The 19,408-nt window shown below is 42.3% G+C and overlaps 1 protein-coding gene across 2 annotated transcripts in view; it reads right to left on the bottom strand.

Annotated features, from left to right (window-relative positions):
• Positions 1-18,602, bottom strand: part of ADAM17 (ADAM metallopeptidase domain 17) — a 36,225-nt gene extending 17,623 nt beyond the window's left edge. Inside the window, exons 1-5 of one of the 2 annotated variants that reach the window (XM_066314817.1) lie at positions 18,472-18,602; positions 4,783-4,915; positions 3,151-3,284; positions 2,178-2,266; positions 49-217 (exon numbers count right to left, since the gene is read on the bottom strand). In XM_066314817.1, coding sequence (XP_066170914.1) covers positions 49-217; positions 2,178-2,266; positions 3,151-3,284; positions 4,783-4,915; positions 18,472-18,568 — 622 coding nt within the window. In that variant the 5' untranslated portion in view covers positions 18,569-18,602. Of the gene's footprint in view, positions 1-48; positions 218-2,177; positions 2,267-3,150; positions 3,285-4,782; positions 4,916-9,544; positions 9,662-18,471 lie in introns of those variants that run through there. The other variant, XM_066314818.1, reaches the window with a different exon arrangement.
• Between the last annotated feature and the right edge of the window lie 806 nt (positions 18,603-19,408).

Below are 19,408 nucleotides of genomic sequence, written 5' to 3'. Positions count from 1 at the left end.
GCTAATTTGTTTCAAAGATGCTGCTAAACCCAAGGTATGGACACTCACCTTCATTTTGTTGCCTGTCTTCCAGTCCTTTTGGCAACAGTTCATCTTCACTCAGCTTTAAATAACCACATACTTTGGGGGACTGCAACCTTGAGAAATCTTTTATATCTTCAGATTTGTAGACTAGCAGTCTTTCATCTTCCACATCATCTACAAATCTCCACAGTGGCTGACAGAACAAGAAGTTAGGAACACAGTGAACCCGAAGTCCAGACAAGTAAAAAACTTTATGTATGTACCATTGTATCTTCACAGCTCTCTGTCTACACACACAAATGTACAAATGCAAATCATCTACAGCAACAAATCTGATAAAATGACATCCCCAAATAGCCAACAGAAGTCACCTCTCTTACGCTACATGGGAATCCAGAAGTCTTGAGAGCATCTTAGCAAAGTAGTGGCAGCTACCTGATAAGGCCACAGGAGAGATTTTTTCTTCTCCTCAGAATCTGAGCAAGCTTAAGAGGCTTCTCAGGTTCCTCTGCTCCCCTCTGTAACAACATGGTGCCAGGAGGATATCTTTAACTGCTAACAAATGCACTGACCAGAAGCACAGGAGGAGGCAGGTTACAGAGGGCCTTTAAGCACACAGCAGAATGTGGGCTCTTCGATGTTCAATAGCTACCAAAGTCGCTCACAAGCATGAAGATTTCTTCAAAACCAAAGACCATGAAATCTCAAGGAAAGAGCAGATGATACACAGCAGATGACAGAAACCATCCTTTTACTTTACTGACAAGTCCTATTATTATTCTGAATGTTAAAGCTAAAGCAGCACCACCAAATATGACACAGACAGGATCAGTTCTTTGGCCAAAGCCAAGCAGCACAGACTGCCTGCAACAACAACAGAGTGCACCTGGCTCTGGGTCTCCTCTGACCCTCAGGCAGGGCTCTTGCAACTTCAGCCAGCCATTATTTAGCACACTTTGCTTTTGCTTCACAGCAAAAAGGTCCCCAAACGTGAAGGCTGGGCCACGTCAGCAGCACAAACCTGAGGGTTCCACACACTAAGACAAGGTGTAAGGGCAACAGTGGTTTGCACAAAGGCCCACAGCCTTTCCAAACCATACACAACTACCTTGAAAACAAAAGCAGGAAATGGCAGAGCAGCTTTGTCCATGCTGCCTTTGGGGAACAGACTCAGGCATGCTGCCTCTGTGACTGCACACAGGAACCATCTCATCCAGGGCTGTTAGTGACCAAAGCTGACCTGGGGACACCACCAGGGAGGCAGCATGGGTCAGCCAGAGGCTGCACACCATTGCCTGTCCTCAGCTGCCCAGACACAGTCCGCCAGGAATAGGGGATTGGCTGCAGAGAGACAAGGCACACCCACAGCTGCTCTGGACCACAAACACAAAAACGCTTTACATCACAAGCAAACAGCTACTGTATGTTCTCAATGTAAAACACAAGTACAGCGATTTGAGCACTTTGATCACATTTTTATACTTTAACAGGACAAGATTTCTCAGGCTTACCCCTAACTCTGCGTATTTTTGGGTTTGGAGACAATTACAATATCCATATAACACTCAGCCATAATTACTGCTATTCAGCCATTCTAATACTGCTTGTGTCTGGGATACTGCACTGAACATCTCATTATGACAGTCTCTAATTATATATTTCTTGAATATGCTTTTTAAAACCAAGAGTTCAAAATAACACAAGCAATGAAAATGGTGAAAAGCAAGGCAGTAGGGAGAAATAATCAGATTTTCAGATAAAATAACAGATTTTCAATGAAGCTCTAAGAATGGGAAAACTTCCAGGATGTAACACAGACAGTTTTAAAAGCTTCACAGGTATTTACTCTGTTCAGACTGTCACAGTTTGTTAGAGGCCATGATTACCACTAATTTCTAACATTATCCATCCTGTTTAAAATACACCTTCTCCCTGACGTATCTAAAACATGCAACTGTCAGAGAATGCCATCACTCACCAATAAAAGCCAACACTTGCAAGCCAAATTTGTTTCTTGTTTCTCTCCCTCCTCATCCCAAAACAAACCCCACCACCAAATCTAGTTTGAGCTACAGAAGCGTCAACGCAACTAACCAGGAAGAGGAACACCCAGAGGAAAAGCAGGTGATTGGATACAGTTTTCCATAGCATACCTCGATATTGTATTCTTCTCCATCAGTATTGATTCGCACTGTAAAATCTTCATCCCCAATATGTGCCACAACCTTGGAATTATGCTCTCCTTTAACATAGGAATGGAAGAATTAAATTCATTCAGCTGTTTGCATGTGCTCCTGCACAAGACACCACTCATTGGGAGTTTTTAATTGTTTCTAAAGTTTGTGACAAATCACCTTCCTCATTTAAAGAAAGAAATTAACCAGCACTTCCCCCAAGTCTTAACTTCCCACTAATCATGGTCAATGAAACTCAGATTTAACAAAAAATTTTACAGAAAGTGTTGAGATGCTCTGGGGATTAGTAATGGGGGACACAATATTTCTGCCAACAAAAGCAGCGTGTGTCTAAATACTATCAGACAGCAATTTCATGGCGTCAGCCTGCATTCCAGCAGAGAAGTCTCACGACATCACAAAGGCAAAAAAGAAATCAAAACAACTTAGCAGAAGTATTAGTACTGCATGAAAGTGGAGCATGGCATCTTTCTTTACAGAAAAGTAATCTACAAAGAACTATCTTTAAGTCTTTTAATCGAACAGTCTGGGCATCACTGCATCACCTCTACCTCGGCTTTGTGTTCCGGGGGAAAGAACATCCAAGTCCTACATTCCAGCTGGAATTAAACCTACCATCAGCATTTAAAAAAAATTATAATTTGCAAGCTGCTGCTTAAGCAAATTATACCTCTGTGTACTGCCAAACTAAACACAAGAGTCCTATCTTAGGAGCTTGATGCAATGAACCCTACCACCCCCAAACCTAAAAAAATCCCCAAACACACCACAAAAACAAACCCAGAAAACCCAAGAGGATAAGAACTACATTAATTTCTTCATCCTAACCCTATCTGATGAAAATGAGGGAAATACAGCATTTACTCTGCCCAAGAGCCTTGAGCAAAGCTGTGGTTTCTCAGCACTGACCCATAGTCTACTTCATACTAACCAACAACATGTCCGGTGAAAAAGTCCTGCCATTGAACATGATACTCCTTCTCCTTGCCTTCACCATCCACAATTAATGCTTGAAATTTTTCTGAAAAGTGTTCAGCAGTTGCAGTTAAGTATAATTTAAAGTGCCTGTAAAAGAATTTACTTACATTTATTTTTAAGCAAAGTATACACATAACAGATACATTCAATCTCCATTTTACTGAGGGTCCAAAAGAAGTTAAAAAGCATTAATTCTGATAAGCAGGCTACAAAAACATATACTGTGTAATTCATAACTGTAAATATTTTGGAGTCACAAATGTTTAATAAAAAAAAAACCCAAATCCAAAACAGTCAGAGTTTGCTCACAATGTGCTTTCTACATTTGCAGCAAAGCAAAACCAGTTTACTGGTAACTATTTAAAAAAAAAAAAAAAAAAACCCAACAAAAACACACACAAAAAACAGACCAAGAAATTTCTTCATCTATTTGAAAAAATTATCTTGAAGTTCTTACTTTCTGACATAATACAGGCATAAGACCATAAACAGAAGTCTGAACTCCCTACATTTTTTACAATATAGTCACAAAAACTAAATACTATCCCAAGAAGTAAGCTGATAACCTTTTCTGGAAGAAGCCTCATGGGCTCTTGGTTTATGTGGGCTTTGGGTCAAAGATTTTTGGCATGCTCCTCTGCAATTACTCTGTAATCATCATTGACAACCTCACCCTAAACCCAGGGTGCATGAGGCATTGCAAAACAAGGACAGTCAGCCATCTGATCCCATTAACCTCTCATAATTGCCCCTCCAAACTGAAAAAATTTGCCTTTTCAGACATTCAGAGATTCAAAATTTATGCATAACTTGCATGACAGCTGAAAATGACACAGGGGAAGGCACGTGAATACAGAGAGGACAAAAGATGTCAGACAAACAAAAATCAATCTATATTTGTTAATACAAAGTGTTATTCTCATCCTGCTGTCCATTTCAGATTCACAATTTCAGCACTCAAATACCTGCAAGGTACTTTTCTGACCCTCAGAATAGAACCCCTGCAATCTTCATGCCTTTTCCCTTCTACTTCTCCTCCTCCCTTCACCCAAGACTTTATTTGCCATCTTACAACAAAAATCAAACAACAAAACCAAGCCAAACAAAAAAAAAATTAAAATAAATATTTTATTTAATGGGACATTTATACTCAATAGGAAAAGGATTAAACCTCCATGAAAATAAATACAGTAAATCTCTTGGGCAACACACCACACACACTTCCCAAACTGAAGGCAGAGATTGATTTTCAGGAACCAGAGAACAGTCAAGAAGTACTGACTACATTGCCAGATGAGGTGTAAGTGAGATCCAACCCAATCAGCAGGAGTAATCTACATGAAACTAAACCTAAGAATAAAACAAAAGAAATCCTAAATTACTGCCACTTCAGCCATCAGAGAAATAAAATAGAACTTACTTTCCCTTTCCTCTGAAGTCATATAACCATGCAGATCACTAACCTAGAAGAACTGGCCAGTCATGACAGAAAACAAGACAACGATTTCTGGGTTTGAACCTGCACATTATTCATCAGAAATGGAAGGAAAATATTATGCTATTTCATCACTGGTGATTTAATTACCTTTGCAGGGCCGAAAAACTTAAGAGCCTCTCTACGTGTGTCTCAGGCTGGAGGTCCCTCTTCTTCAGTGAGTGTTGCTGGATGCTAGACAGAGAGAGGATGTCGTAGTCTGAAAGCATGGACTCAACTGTGTCTGAAAGATCAACAAGGAAAGTTTTACTTTCAAAAGACCTTATTTTCAAATGCACACATAAAAAAAGAGCAAATCAGAGACTCCCATTTCAACAGCAAGACCACAGTTTGCTCTAATTCTAGGATAAATATCATACATTTCTGTAATGGTCTCCTTTGTGCAGGCAAGTAGAAATCAGAGCGAGACAAAACACAATCTGAGGGAGACAAAGAGAGTTTGCTTCACTTTTCCTAAAATTTCTGAGCAACAAACGCATCATTTTTACTGCCACAGCAACATAGAACTAATGTCCCCCCTGGCTGCCCTCCAGAAACCAAATGGGGAGAACATCCCCATTTCTCTGGGATGAATTACTCTCCTCACCTGCTGAGTCCCCCCATGAGTCTGAAGAAGAAAAAAATTTAAGCTAGGAGACTTAGACCAAATTAACTGCAGATTAGACTGTACTGGGCCTTTCTGCCCAACAGTAGTCAGAAAACAGGTATCTGCATAGCACAATCAATCAGAATTAATTAACATGGCAACTTATGTGAGACAGGCCTGGTTTCCCAAGACCTTACCATCATGCAAAACTCCTTTTTCTACTCAGAAAAATTGTTTAGAGAAAGGAGACTAAGTGCCTGAATTCCTATGGGAGCAGTACACATTACATTACAAATTACACACATTACAAATTCAGGTCAATATTCTGCAGATGTTTCCACTATTAACAAGTGCATGACAGCTGCAAACAGTGTTTGGCTCTTGCTGATAAAGCCTCCTGCTACTTTGTAAAGGCATTTCTTCAGCAAAGAACCCATCCACATTTTTCCTTCTCTGGAGCACCCACCACCCAGTGAGACACCCAACAACCACCCTGGCTTTCACTAGTACTGACAGATTCAGTTGCTATTTACAGCCTTAACCAGAGGCTCTTATTCCCACATCACTGTTTTCCTTCTCAGCCAGAGGTGTTCACTCTTCACTGCACTAAATGAGGATTCACATGCGTTTTACATGAGACAGAAGTGCTCACTTGTACGTTCTTCATGTAAAAAAGTCCTTGTTTCTTCTCCCCTCACTTCCAGCTATGCTTCTAAACCAGACCTGATAGCTACCAAAGAACTTATCTGTTGACAAAGATGGCATTCCTTCAGAGCCCCTGGTCACTAGTTTACCCTACTCAGCAAAGCAACCTCATGTATTTTATTTGACTTCTAAGTAAGCAGCACCACTAACAAACTGTTTTACTGGCTATTGTGCAACAAACAAAAATTGCCAACTTGAAATCTAGATGCTCATAGCTCTTGAAATAATATGGTTTTTTTCAACTTGACAGTCAGTACCATAATTTATCCCCAAATCCATGCCTCCAAAGCCAAGGAAAGCTTTAAAAAGCATGCACTGATGAGGGCAAAGGAAGTGCCTTGCTTTTCCTTGTGCAAGAGGGTGGATGGGAGAATTAACCAGCAGTTTACAGCCACACTTGTGCTTTTGTACACTGAAGTGAGGAAGGCACAGAAGCAAAGATGACCCTCACAGCCCTCCTGGCCCTGCACCAGACCCACTCACAGAGTGAGGCACGGGTGACACGGCTGCGCTCTGGGGCAGCAGAGGCACCGAGCAGCAGTTCCCAGGTTTCTCCCTCCCGGCTGCTTCTCCTTGAGCAACAGGAAGGGCAGTGCAGTTGCAACTTCCTGATTTCTGTTTACAACCCACAGGTTGAGAGCACCTGCAACTGATTATCATGTGTTTCGGGTTATATGCAAAGACAAGTTTCTATCACCGTATTTTCTGTTGTGGGGATTTCCCTCATACATGCCCCACTGCTGCATGTCAAGCAGGGCCTTCATCTTTAACTTACCATATGCTGCAGAGCTGGTTCACTAGAGCCACACAGTGAGTAAATGCCTAACTTCCCTCTCTCCAAACACCTCTTTTTTTCTTAAAAAGTCTGCTCTAATTAATTGCTTTTTGTCTGGCATCTACCCTTATCCAGAACCACCTAGGAAGCGGGTAGGAACAGGCAAGGAAATCAACTCTGGAAAAAAGAAACCTCATTAAACCACTTAGTTCTGAATTCTTTTAATCATACTTGAGATTCTCTCACCACACTCAGCTAGAGCTGACCCCTCAATTAAAGTCAATGTTGATATACAGGATATCCAACACTGGTTTATGATACAAAGCAAGCATGTGGCACGTGGAGCATGAAACGAGGTGTGGTACCACTGCCGTGCTGTTCAGGGACTTGCCAAGAACAAGGTCTGCCCGAGAGGCACAACCCTAGCTACAAACATTACTGTCCTTTTCCACCTCTGCCTCTGAAGTACAGACCAGAACCAAGAGAAAGCCACGCCAAAGAGCAACATTCAGTTGCCACTATGGCCAGACAAAATGTCTGAGTTTCATGGAAAGAGAACTGAGAAGTCTGCTAAAAAGGAAATCAGGCTTTTTTTATTCAGTAGGCAGGTCCTTCTCCACCTTAATATACACAAACACCCTTCTGGAAATGCCCCACAGAGACACAGGAAGGGTCGTAAGAACAAGACCTAAGAAGTTCATGAAGATGAGTAAGATGATTCTATCGAAAGAACAAATGAAACACACGGCACTCCCAGTTCCTGTAACCCTGAAACAAGAGTGCACTTGTTCATATTTCCTCTTACCCTTCCTAAATTTGTTTGCTTTTAGTTTTACTTACAATGTAAGTAGAGGCTTAAGACATGTTGCTCCCAGACATAATCTGTTAACTAATCATGGTATCAGACAGATGTGGAACAAATGTATTGGTAATACACTCACACCAAATTTTTTTGTAGAATGTTCATATTGAAAAAATGAATCCATGTGCCTGGCTTATTGAAAATAAAAAATGAAGTGTCATTATTTTAAAGAAAACACAGAACTGTACAGAGTCCAACCGTGCAGCAATCTCTGGATGGAGCCATAGAAATCATATACTTGACTTTTTATTCAAGTTTAAAAATCTTTCTGGTATTCCTTCCCCATTATCTTCATTACATTCCAAGAGTCATTTCCCATGGGCTTCAACAGACCTGAGCTCAGTTTTCCCAAACCACTTTTTTGTGGTTCATTCCCTTCCACACCCTCCTTGATTTCTTCATTCCTGTCTTTTTAGGGAACACCTTAATTACATCCTGATATGGCAAGTATTTATTTATTGTCACCAGCCTTCACCTCATGGTACCTTCTTTCCCAGAGGGAAACCTCCTAGGAAAATACAGAAATGGGGTTTGTAAGAGAGACAGGGAGGGAACGTCAGTGACAAAGATGATATCCCAAAGCTTTCAAAAAGAAATCCACAGCAGTGATCCTTCTCTACCCCCAGCTTTGAGCTCACCAACTCTTCTCTCTTTTTCTTCTCACCTTGTTTCTTGGCTAAAAGCCTCCCAACACAAGCCTTCCAGACTTAACACAGGAAAGTATCTTTTAATAAACTCTGCTCCAGCACTAAAGAGCTCAAGAATGCACAGGGGAACAGCTTAACGCCCTAAGTTGGAGGCCACTGCATGTATTTCAAAATAAGTTTTCTCTTTCAGTGCTTAGCTAGCAATTCAAATACCAATGTCACCCATCTCCAACCAGCTTGGCTTTCATAAGTACAACAGTCAATTCCCATGATCTCATGCCCCATCTATTGTCCAGAAACCAACACGCAAATGTGGCACGTCAGCCATTTCATAAGCACTCTTTTGCACTGCATTATTTATGGAAAGGTTAAGCTATCTAGAAACATGAAGTTTTAACCCAGAAGATAAAATTAATGTTTTTTAAAACTGTCTTCAAAATTATCATAGAAAATGTTCCTACCTAAAACTCAAGATCCAAAATTAAAACAAACAAACAAAAAAATTACGTTCGGGATTTAAAAAAGACTACTAGACAATCAATGGGGTTTGCAGGAATGATTGCAGTTATTTCTCCAATCATCTCAAGGGAATAAAAGCAGAGATATTTTTTCTGTCAGAGACACTGGAATGAGATGACAAGCCTACAGGGAGCAGCAGTCCTAGAACAAGCACTGCAAACACACTCAGGAAGGATTTTGCAGTGGGACTGTTAAATCAGTGTTGTCTCCAAGACTGGAAAAGGGGCTCCAGGCTGTATTTCATGCGGTACTAATTGACTGCCTCTGGGTTCTGATCTCAAGCTGCTTTCCAATGGGTATCAAACACCTATCAAGAGCTTATGAGCAGCTGACTAGTAACAATTTTTCTGATTCAGCTGAGGCGTGACTGAACAGTTGAAGGGTTCCATATTCTTTATTGTTACTATTTAGTTTTGTATGCTTTTCTTGTACATTAAAGTATTTTAATTAAAGCAACCAAATTCAGAGTCTCAGAATTTAGACCAGGAAACACAGACTGGAGTCTTTCCAGCTTGAACCACATGAGCTAAAGCAGATCTTCATCACCCTACATAAAACAGCTGCCCCTGTGTTTGCAGCAGCAGCCGTTTCTGGCTGCAGAACAGCAGGATCATTTGGCTGCAGCACCATCCCAAGGAGTGCTAATGGGGAAGGCAAATACATTCCTATTTCAGCTGGGCACACAAACCGTCTGTGCCAGACAGGAGGTGATGCAGTCATGCCTAAATGTTTGTGGATACCTTCTCTGAACAACTTACACTCCTTTTAGGAGACTGTTGATGAAGAGGACACATTGAGAAGGATCATCGTGGGAAAGCTGTTCTGTAACAACTCCTTGCAAGTGCTGTTACATCTTTATCCAGTACATCTGGTACAGAGACATTGCCAGAGACACAATACAAAGTGAATTGAAACACTCATCCCACACAAAACAGCCCATGCTTTTAACAATTTAGATAAATCATGTTTACTTCTTTCCACTGAAGAGTGGTTGCTGTTTTCCTCATCTAGAACATGTAAACAGAAGAACTTGTGCAAGAAACAAGTTCAAAGCAAGAACCAAATACACGTCCGTGTTCTAATAAACCGTAACAAGATAAAAGTTTACACTCTGAGCACATTTCTGGACAAACCTGTTAGTAAGACTAGCCAGCCACGTCAGCACTGCTGAGTGTTTCAGAAGGCATGTTTTTGACTTGATCCCAGCTGCACCAAACTAGTTAAACCACATGAGAAAAGAAGGTGCTCACATTCAGTCAGCAGCAGACGAAGCCTCGGGGTACAGTTACCCAGCCCTCAGTGCTGGGAGGGCAGGGATGCTGCTGCTTTATTGTCCACCAGTTACTCCTCAGTGCACTTCTGCAGTTACACTGGGCAACTACTCTCTCCTTATCACACATTCAGACATGCCAGTGATGGGTATCATGGAAAAGCTAACAGCTTACTAAATACCCTTTAGCTCATCTCAGGAAAAACTTGTTCATGTAGCTGCACCTTTACACTACTCCAAAGTTTTATCCCCACAGTAAAATAAACATCTGTTTCTGGGCAGTGGGAATATTTCCTTAAGGGTGTAAATTCTGTTTAGCAGAAGCTGTATAGATAATTAAGCTGCTGTTTCTGGTGGTTTTGAATACAGCTGAATACCCACAACAGCTTGTACATGTTACCTCACATACTTCCGACCTTGCAAATTATCTCCTTCACTAATCACATCTTAAATAAGGACCAGTAAGGAACAAAACTGATATCATTGGATCTACTTGTTGTCCTGTTAATGACAACAGACCACTTTTCAAAGGAAAAAAGAAAGCAATATCCTGCTGTTATATTTTAATTGACATTATAAAAAATAAGGAAGTCCACAGAATTAAAATCCTCATTAATAACTGTAACAAGAGCAATGCAGCCATCCCATCTTACACCAGAACAGCATCATATGACTGGATGCTCAAAAAACGCAACACAACCCACCCCCAAATCACATGCTTTCATACATTCTGCAGAGAGGAACTGCCCAGTCACAGGATACAGCGTTCTGTGGAAACAAATAATTTGTCTCTCAAAAAACTACAAGCCTCACTACCGTACAAAGATACCACATCACAAAATCCTGCTGTGTCACAAAATAAGTTTAACTACTAATTACTGTGTAGTTTAATTACATTAGACTACACTTGTGAGACCAACCCTTTCATTTCTGACTGCATTTCTTCTCCTTGTGGATTCATTCACACATGAACTTCCAAAATTCGAGGCACCTCACAGGTACTGAGGGGCAGAATTTTACTATTTCAGTGACAATCGGGAAAGGTGAGCAAGGAAACCAAGGGATATCATGTTCTTGTTCAACACCTCAGTAATTATGGATCAACATCTAATGAGTGGCAGCTGTAGGTGCCTCCCTTCCTAACAGAGCCCCCTTGCCTTCCCACTTCCCATACACAGACGTAGGTTAAAAATGCAACTATCAAGGAGGGAAAAAGTACAAATAATGCACATTGGGGGCAGCAGGGGAAGACATGGATGGATATTGTGAAGAGATGCAGGGCACAAGTGACATAGATGGGCAGTACTATCACATGTATCTGCAAGAATGGAAGACACCAGGAAGACCATTAGAACCATTGAGAAGGTTTGCAGGACATCCACCAAACAGGCAAAGTCATGTGCTGCACATGCAGATCGCAGCAAAGGACAGCAGGATAAACTGCTCTTTGTTAAAGAAACTTGGCTCTTGGTTTCACAGCAAAGCACATCCCATCATCAGCCTGGCAAACAGGGAAAACTCTACAGTTTACAAACAAGCTGGGGGGGATCGACATTTTCACACCAGAAATGAAATAATGAAATATAAACTTTTATCTCAAAAACTTATCTCTGCTAACTACTAAACACACAATTAAATCCTAATGTAAAATCAGAGTGCCAGAGAGTATGGTTGGCTGTGCTTCCTCAGAGCAGAAGTCCACACTGGGGATGCACATGCACACAAAAATTCCAGAGTGGCACAAGCATGAAACTGAGATGAATCACTGCTGCTATCAGCAATGTACAGCAGCAGTGAAACTGTCAGTTTTTACTGGGGAGAAAATTAAACTACCCCAAATCTCAAATGCAAACACGAGTTTTACTTTTTGTCCACTTTAAGGTCAGAACAAATTGGCATTACTGAAAACCAAAGTCATGCTGAGCACTGGATTATGCTCCCATTACAAAAATCTTGCAGTAGTTAAAGGTAATACTAATTACTTGGAATTTAATGTAGCATTGACATTCTTCTTTTTGTTGACCTTGAGTACTTTTTGAAGAAATTACACATCAATCACTTTTTTCAGTTATAAATGCAAACACTGACCTATTCATGTGAACAAATGAAAACAAACCTGAGAAAAGTACTGGAAAAATTTGATACTAAGTAACTTCATGGAAAAAACTGCTAATCCACAACACAAAAATAATACTGATAATTTGCATTCAATAGGGTCATGTCTACACCAAGCATTTGCTGTTTATATGGAGACAAAGACACTGCATCAATAAATTCCTGCAATGACTTTGAAATAATCCCACCACATCCTGGGCAGGGACCACATGCTGTGGGACTGTTTGTCCTTGAATTCTCCACCATGTGATGTACAGCGAAAAACACAATCAACCCTCAGCTTCTGGGAACAAACTGCAAAAACAGTAATCTTGCTTCAAAGGATAACCAAATGGGGTAAGAAACAGTAACAAAAAAGGTAGATCATGGTAGGGAAATGAATCATTTGACCTTCACCTAAGTCTTACCTCAGTCTCCAACAGAAACTTCAGTCCAGCAGGATAAAATTTAATCTTGCATTAAGATTTTTGTCACTAATCATCTCATTGCACATTCTTGACACTGAGCTAAACTTCCAATCTCCAAACCCTTTGGCAGCAAGTTACATTCCTGGCCCTTTGGACTTCCTGCATTTTGTCACACCAAGTGTGAAGAATTCAAAACTGACTGAAAATCAATTTATGCTGCCCTCTGCATCACTTAGCTCCCCTGCTTTATTCATCAACACCACTACCATGTGCGGTTTTTTTCAATCAACAATTTCTAAACCCAAGCCTTGTGATGTGTATCAGGTAGGTTTGCACCGAATCATTTGTACCAGCTTCCCCAGCTCATGCAGTTGTTCTGAGTGGTATTTCTGCAGTGTGGATAAAAAACTGGTGGGAATCAGGGCACCCGCCTCAGACTTTATTAGTGCAATTTGGCAGGTAGGAAAAGACCCTGCGGTGGTTTAGCATGGATTGTGATTGACAGGTTGGCTGACGAATGGGAGTGTTTCTACACCTCTGGAGACACAGCCTTAAAATCCCAAGTTTTCGGGTGACTCTGTCTCTTTCCTTTTCCAGTCACGGAGAAGGAAACATCACCTCGTGGGTCGGGCTGGTCCCCCCGGGGCCCTGCCTGTGGGACAGTGGGTGAGGCTGGCCGTGTCCCCTCTGTCCCCTCCGATGGCAGAGGAGGAGGAGGACTGCAGACCAGAGTCTGGCCCTGCACCAGCACCACGGTGGCCGTGCTCTGGGCCTTGGTTGCCAGAGCCGCTGGTCCGAAGGAGGAGAGACTTTTAAGAACTTTTCTCCGGAGCCCCAGGAAGCTGATCCAAGTTTGGGTCGCTTTAGATCTGACCAGGGGTGGAGGAGGTTTCGTCTATTCATGTTCCTGAGCCTGCGCTTTCCCTTCCTCTCTCCTGACCATCATCTGTGGCCTTGAGTCTCCTGAAGAAGAAAAACTCTGAGCAAAGACTTTAACCCTTTTCCCTCCTCCGTGGAAGACATTTGAAATGGAGAGAGAGAGAGCATTGAGAAAAAGTCAGTGAAAGAACTGAGAAAGACTATTTTGAAGATGGGATAGAGGAAGTGGACATTTCTGACCGGACTTCTCTAGATGTGAATTATGGAGAAATGGACTGTTTTTGTAATATCCTAATGTTGCTTGGGGGAATGCAAGTTCTAGCCAAAGGGCTATTGATATTGATGTATTGATATACATGGGTTTTAATTAAGAATTTTGATTAGAATATGTCCCCGGCTCCTGGGAAAGAACAAGGAGGTTTCTATTTCTTTTGAGAGAGAAGTGAATTTAGAAATGGAAGAGAATGATTTTGTACTGGAAAAGCATTCTTAAAATGATACCCCAAACATGTGGAAGCCCATGAACAGCATGGAAAACTTATATGGGTGAGACTGCACAGAATCTGCAAAAATTCCGGGTGGTTGTAGACTCTGTGAAAGCCACTAGATTTTTTTTTTTCTTGTGGCGTGTTCTCCATAACCTTAGAGAGGCTCCTCTCCCAAGGTGATGTAGAATCGTGTTTAAATGGTGGCAACTGACTGAAAAATCATAGTTTTCTCTCTGTGGTGTGTGAGAAAGTGAACAGTTGAGGGGGTGGGGGGGAAGGTGTTTGAATGTCTCAGCAGGTCTCATTTTTTTTTCCCTCTCTTTTTCTTTAGTGTATATTAATAAAATCTACCTGGTTTTACTTTTAAGTTGTACCCGTTTTGCCTTTTTCTCCCAAAGTCCCATCTCCCAGCTGATAAACTAAATTTGGCAAATGTCAAACCACGACAGACCCCCAGTGAGTGATTTAAAGAATATCATCTGCCCAGCCAAGGAACAACTATCTTATTTTAGTTCCCTGCCTAGCTTGTGACAAAAAGTTGTCATTCAAAAGAGGTAACAGTGGAGTAAGACACATTTCACATCCAGACTCTGCTGGGGACAATCCTGGTTACATGCTGCTTGGTGGCAGTACAGAACTTGTACCACTGTATTGTAACAGAGATTGAGGCAGTTCTTTAGGTACATTCAGTGACCTGTTTCAGCACCCAAGGTGGATATTTGCACTGTTACTCTTTTCAAGTACATTAAGCTCTGTTACCATTCAGATATGTCTGAACTCTGAAGCAAACAGTATAAATATTTTATAGCTACAAAAGGTTATCTTCAGAGATAAACGACAACAAAGAGAGAGATTTTGAAAGAGTTGCCATTAATTTTTCTGGGGCCAAACTGCAGTATCAGCCACCTGTATGGAGAGTAGAGTCCCACTTTTCTAGAAATTGATCCCTAATGTCAATGTTATTAAAAAGAGACAGACAAACTGAGGTGGATACCATCCTGCCTCTATCCCTCACCTGGAACACAACCACTTCCACCCCTCAAAAACTGGGCAGGTGCTTGGACAGCCACACTGTGAGCTGCTCCACAATAATGGAGCTCACAGAGAGAAAATACACCCTTTACTGAAAATAAACCAAAACTAAGGGAACAAAAACCCCAGACAAAAAAAAAAACCCACCAAAAACAAAACCCCACCCCAAAAAAACAAACAAAAAATCCAAAAAACCCAACCAACCAAACAAAAAACAAAACCAAAAACCAACGAACCAACAAAAAACCCAACAACAACAAAAACAAACCAAACAAAAAAAAAAAGGAAAAAAGAGATTAGCTTCCAGACAGCTCATATTCCATGAATGTGCTCACAGGAATGGGGAAGGGATTAGAAAGCTGAGGTCAGGTTGTGGCAGTCCCATTTTAGACCAGTTTAGACTCCTGGAGCACCACACCCTAAGATTACTTCAGCTGAAAAAAGCTGGAAAATGACCCATATCTTTTTATCACTTTTTCTATTCTTTGTCAAATTCTTTTCTTCACTGTGTATTTTTTTTTCTCCTTGAAAAATTGAACTCAGAAGTATTAGCAAGTTCTCAACAGAAATCACAAAATGTTAATTCATGAAACTTCCTTAAAGATAGTTCTCATCAGAAACCTGATTTCAGTTCGCAAAAATTAAGCTGTGGATAAACAGAGCTTTCAAAATAATACCACTGAAATTATTAGAAGGAAAAGACGATACATAGAAAACCAAGCTGTAAGATGAGGACAACATAACTCCAACAAAAGATGAACATAAAGCCCCAATAAAATAGGCAAAGGTATTTTTAAAAGCAGCTTGTAAAAGGTATAAAGCTAATACTTGAAATATTTTTTATTTTATGAGAATAAACCACACAGCTAAATAACCAAAAGGGCTAGTAAAATAAGTAAGCTGCAAATATAGCCCCAAGAATAGATGCTAAAGGCCAGTTCTAATAATTGACCTTAGTATTCACTGCAGAGGAGATTAAAAAGATCCCCCAAATGAACTTTTTGTCATGGTAGGGCATTTGTAAAGACTTGTGTTTGAGATTCAGGGGAAGAGGATTTACAACAAGTCAAGAGAACGACCAATAAATCAACAGGATATGAATGTATTAACCCAAGAGTTACAAAGCACTGCAAAAACAGAACTGGTCAACTCCTAACTGTGGTATGGGACTAAAGTGCCACTGGTGTAGTGTAGGGGGTCTGAAAAGACCAATTTCCACTCCAGGTACCATCTAAGGGCCCCATCAACAATTACATTCAATGTCCTGATCTGGCAAACAGGTAACAATAACAATGATGGGCAAGTTACTACACCTGGGGCTAAATAAGACACCAGGAAAGTAGTGCCTCCTATATATTAGCATATGTGCATATATGTATATACAGGACTAGTGGATAAAAGTAACAGCTAATGTAGCACACACATTTTTCAAGCTCCCTCACAACATACTTTTGTAAATTAAGTTTAGGGGACAACGTAACAAGTGATGAAATTCAAGTTGTAAATGTGTGGAATAACACGTGAGGAAAATAATTCCTCATTGTATTTACATAGCAAAGTATGTCAGTACAATTACCACCACTCAAAACAAAATGAAAAACCCAAAACAAACAAAAAACCAAAATAAAACAAAAAACAAACAAACCCAAAACCACTCCCAAAAACCCAAAGAAACAAACAAACAAAACATAAAGGAAAGAGAACTTGGAATGACTATTAAAGACCAAAAACTACTCAGAAAAGAAACAAAATCAAAAGCATTCATCATTATAAATGTATGGTGCCTTTGTATTACAAATGGTGTCCTGCATATGTCCTGACGATAACATCGCAAATAAATAAAAATCCAACACAAAATATACAGACAAAAGTAATCAATAAAGTCATGATTCTTTCCTCATACTAAGAATTTTTATATAGACTAATATTTTCTTGCTTAAAAGATAGTACAAGTGAGACAAACTGCACAGGTATGTCAGTCACTAAAGGTGTGAAATAAATAAATAACTCTCCCAAAGTTTAGAAACAAGAAATGAGGTTTTCCTCCATGCAGTATTTCATAAAACTGAAGAGCTCACAGGCCAGGCACAGTGGTACGTGGGCCAAGAAGATAAAAGCCTGCACAAACTTTAAAACTTTAAAAGATAAAGACTGCACAAACTCATAGCAGGCAGGTCCTTTAGAAGGCACAAAGATCTGACAGCCCAAGATTCAACCCCTGTCCAGGACCTCCCTGACCTGCCTGATGCTGAAAGGACACACTGTGTTTGTTTTATTTCTATTACACTTCCAGCAGCATCCACCACTGAGCCCCATCCTTCCCAGGTTCCTGCAGCCACTAGCTGCTGAGGTGTGCACAGAACCAGAAACCCACCTCAGGTGCAGGAGAGGAGGGCAGGGGTGCAGCCTGGACACCTGTCAGGAAATATGCTGAGAGATCCAGGCTAAGAAAGGAGACTTGGAGCAGTCCCTGCTGGCCTCGCTGGCTGGAGACAGGACAAATATCTCCGTGTGAATGTACAACTGTTTAATCACTGGAACAGTGTTTGGAGACCGTCTTTAGATAGATCAGTTGTTGATTTGAATGTCAGCATCATCACATGTTAATTCCTGCCCTGTATAGCAATGGGCTCCAGGAAAGCAACAGAACTTAGGAAAAAATCATTTCTGCACCTTGGATTTTTGAAACAGGGATTTTCATGTGGGGGCCAGAAAAAGCTTTTAAAGGAGACAAAAATTTTGCTGCTCCAGTGATGCAGAACTATGGCACAAAGAGGAAAAACGGAGCAAAGACAAGGATCCAAGAAGTATGTAAGACATGGGTCTTAAGGGCAAGACACAGCCACTGCCTCTTGCAAGAGTCTACCTGCCATTTCAGTGATAAGCTTTTGCTTATCAAACGGAAGTCTACAACTTGTTCATTGCAAAGCAGAGGCTTAGATGCGAAACTGTTTACAGAAGTTAAATAAAGCAGCGGCTCTCCTCCCTGTCAAGCTTTTCTAGAGGTCACTTTCAGCTCCAATGGCTCCGGGCTCTCTGGTGACTCTCCAAACAGAACTATGAAGGGAAGCCATTTATATGATTTTGCCCAGTGAGGCTGTGCAGCCTCCCTCACTGGAGATATTCCAGAACCGCCTGGATGCAATCCTGTGGAATGCAATCCAGGGTGACCCTGCAGGAGCATGGAGACTGGACCAGATGACCCACCGCGGTCCCTTCCTACCCGACCTATTCTGGGCTTATCCCGCCTTAAGAGCATGCAAACTCCCGTGAGGAAAACTCTTCAGCAGACTTCGAGCGTGAAGACGATGGTGTCTCCCGGCACTGAGCAGTAACCCCAAACAATGCCCATCAGCGAAGCCTCCAGCAAAAGGAGCGCCCTGCCCCACCCCACACACCGCCGTGCCTCCCCCGCCCCGTCCCGCCGCAGTGGTCTCTCCCTCCTTCTCCCTTCTCTCCCCTCCGCGGTTGCCGTGGTCGCGCCCTGCCCTCACCGTAGCGCTGCGGGCGCTGCGGGCGCCCCAGCGCCTCCAGCCCGCCCGGCCCCCAGAACAGCACCAGGGCCGGCACCAGCCACAGTCGAAGCCTCATGATCCGGGCGCAGCCTCCTCCGGCACTGCGCGCCCGCCCGTTCGCATCCGCTCGGGGCAGCCTCGCCTTCCGCCCGCCGCGCCGGGCCCGCCGCCCTCCTGGGCCCGCACCCGGAAGCGCGGGAGCTGCGCGCGGGGCATTGTGGGGCGAGCGGGGCCGCCATCTTGAGAGGGGGCGGTGCGGAGGGGAGGCGCACGCTCCGCTGTGAGGGCGGGAGGCGGAGGGCGCTGCTTTCGTGAGGGCGCCGGTGGGGCGGAGTGGACGGCAGCGCTGTATGGCCCCTGGTCCAGCCTGGCTGCTCCTTGCAGGGTCATCCTAGACCACATGGCACATGACTGCATCCAGACGGTTCTTGAATATACTCAGGGAGGGAGACAACACAGCCTCTGGACAATCTGTTCCAGTGCTTGATCGCACGCACAATAAAGTTCTTCCTCGTGTTCAGGTGGAACTTCCCGAGCAATCCTTTCTGCCCATTGCATCTTGTCCTATTGCTTGGCACCATGAAGAGGAGTCTGGCTCCATGCTCTTGACACCCTCCCTCCGGATACTGAAATACATTAATGAGCTCCCCTCTCAGTCATCTCTTGTGGCTGAACAGGCCAAACTCTCTCAGCTTTTCCTTGCAAGAGAGATGCTTCAGTCCCTTGATCATCTTTGTAACCTCTGCTGGACCCTCTCTAGGAGCTCCATGCCTCTCTTGCACTGAGGAGCCCAGAACTGGACACAGCACTCCAGATGTGTCCTCACCAGGGCTGAATAGAAGGGCAGGATCACCTTCTACCTGTTGGCAGCACTGTTCTTCCTGCTGAGAGCACTTGCTGTCTTGGGACATCCCCA

This window comes from Sylvia atricapilla, chromosome 3 (assembly GCF_009819655.1).
Source record: "Sylvia atricapilla isolate bSylAtr1 chromosome 3, bSylAtr1.pri, whole genome shotgun sequence".
NCBI classification, from domain to species: domain Eukaryota; kingdom Metazoa; phylum Chordata; class Aves; order Passeriformes; family Sylviidae; genus Sylvia; species Sylvia atricapilla.
The sequence above is the reverse complement of the archived record's forward strand: the minus strand, read 5'-3'. Positions and strand labels throughout refer to the sequence as shown.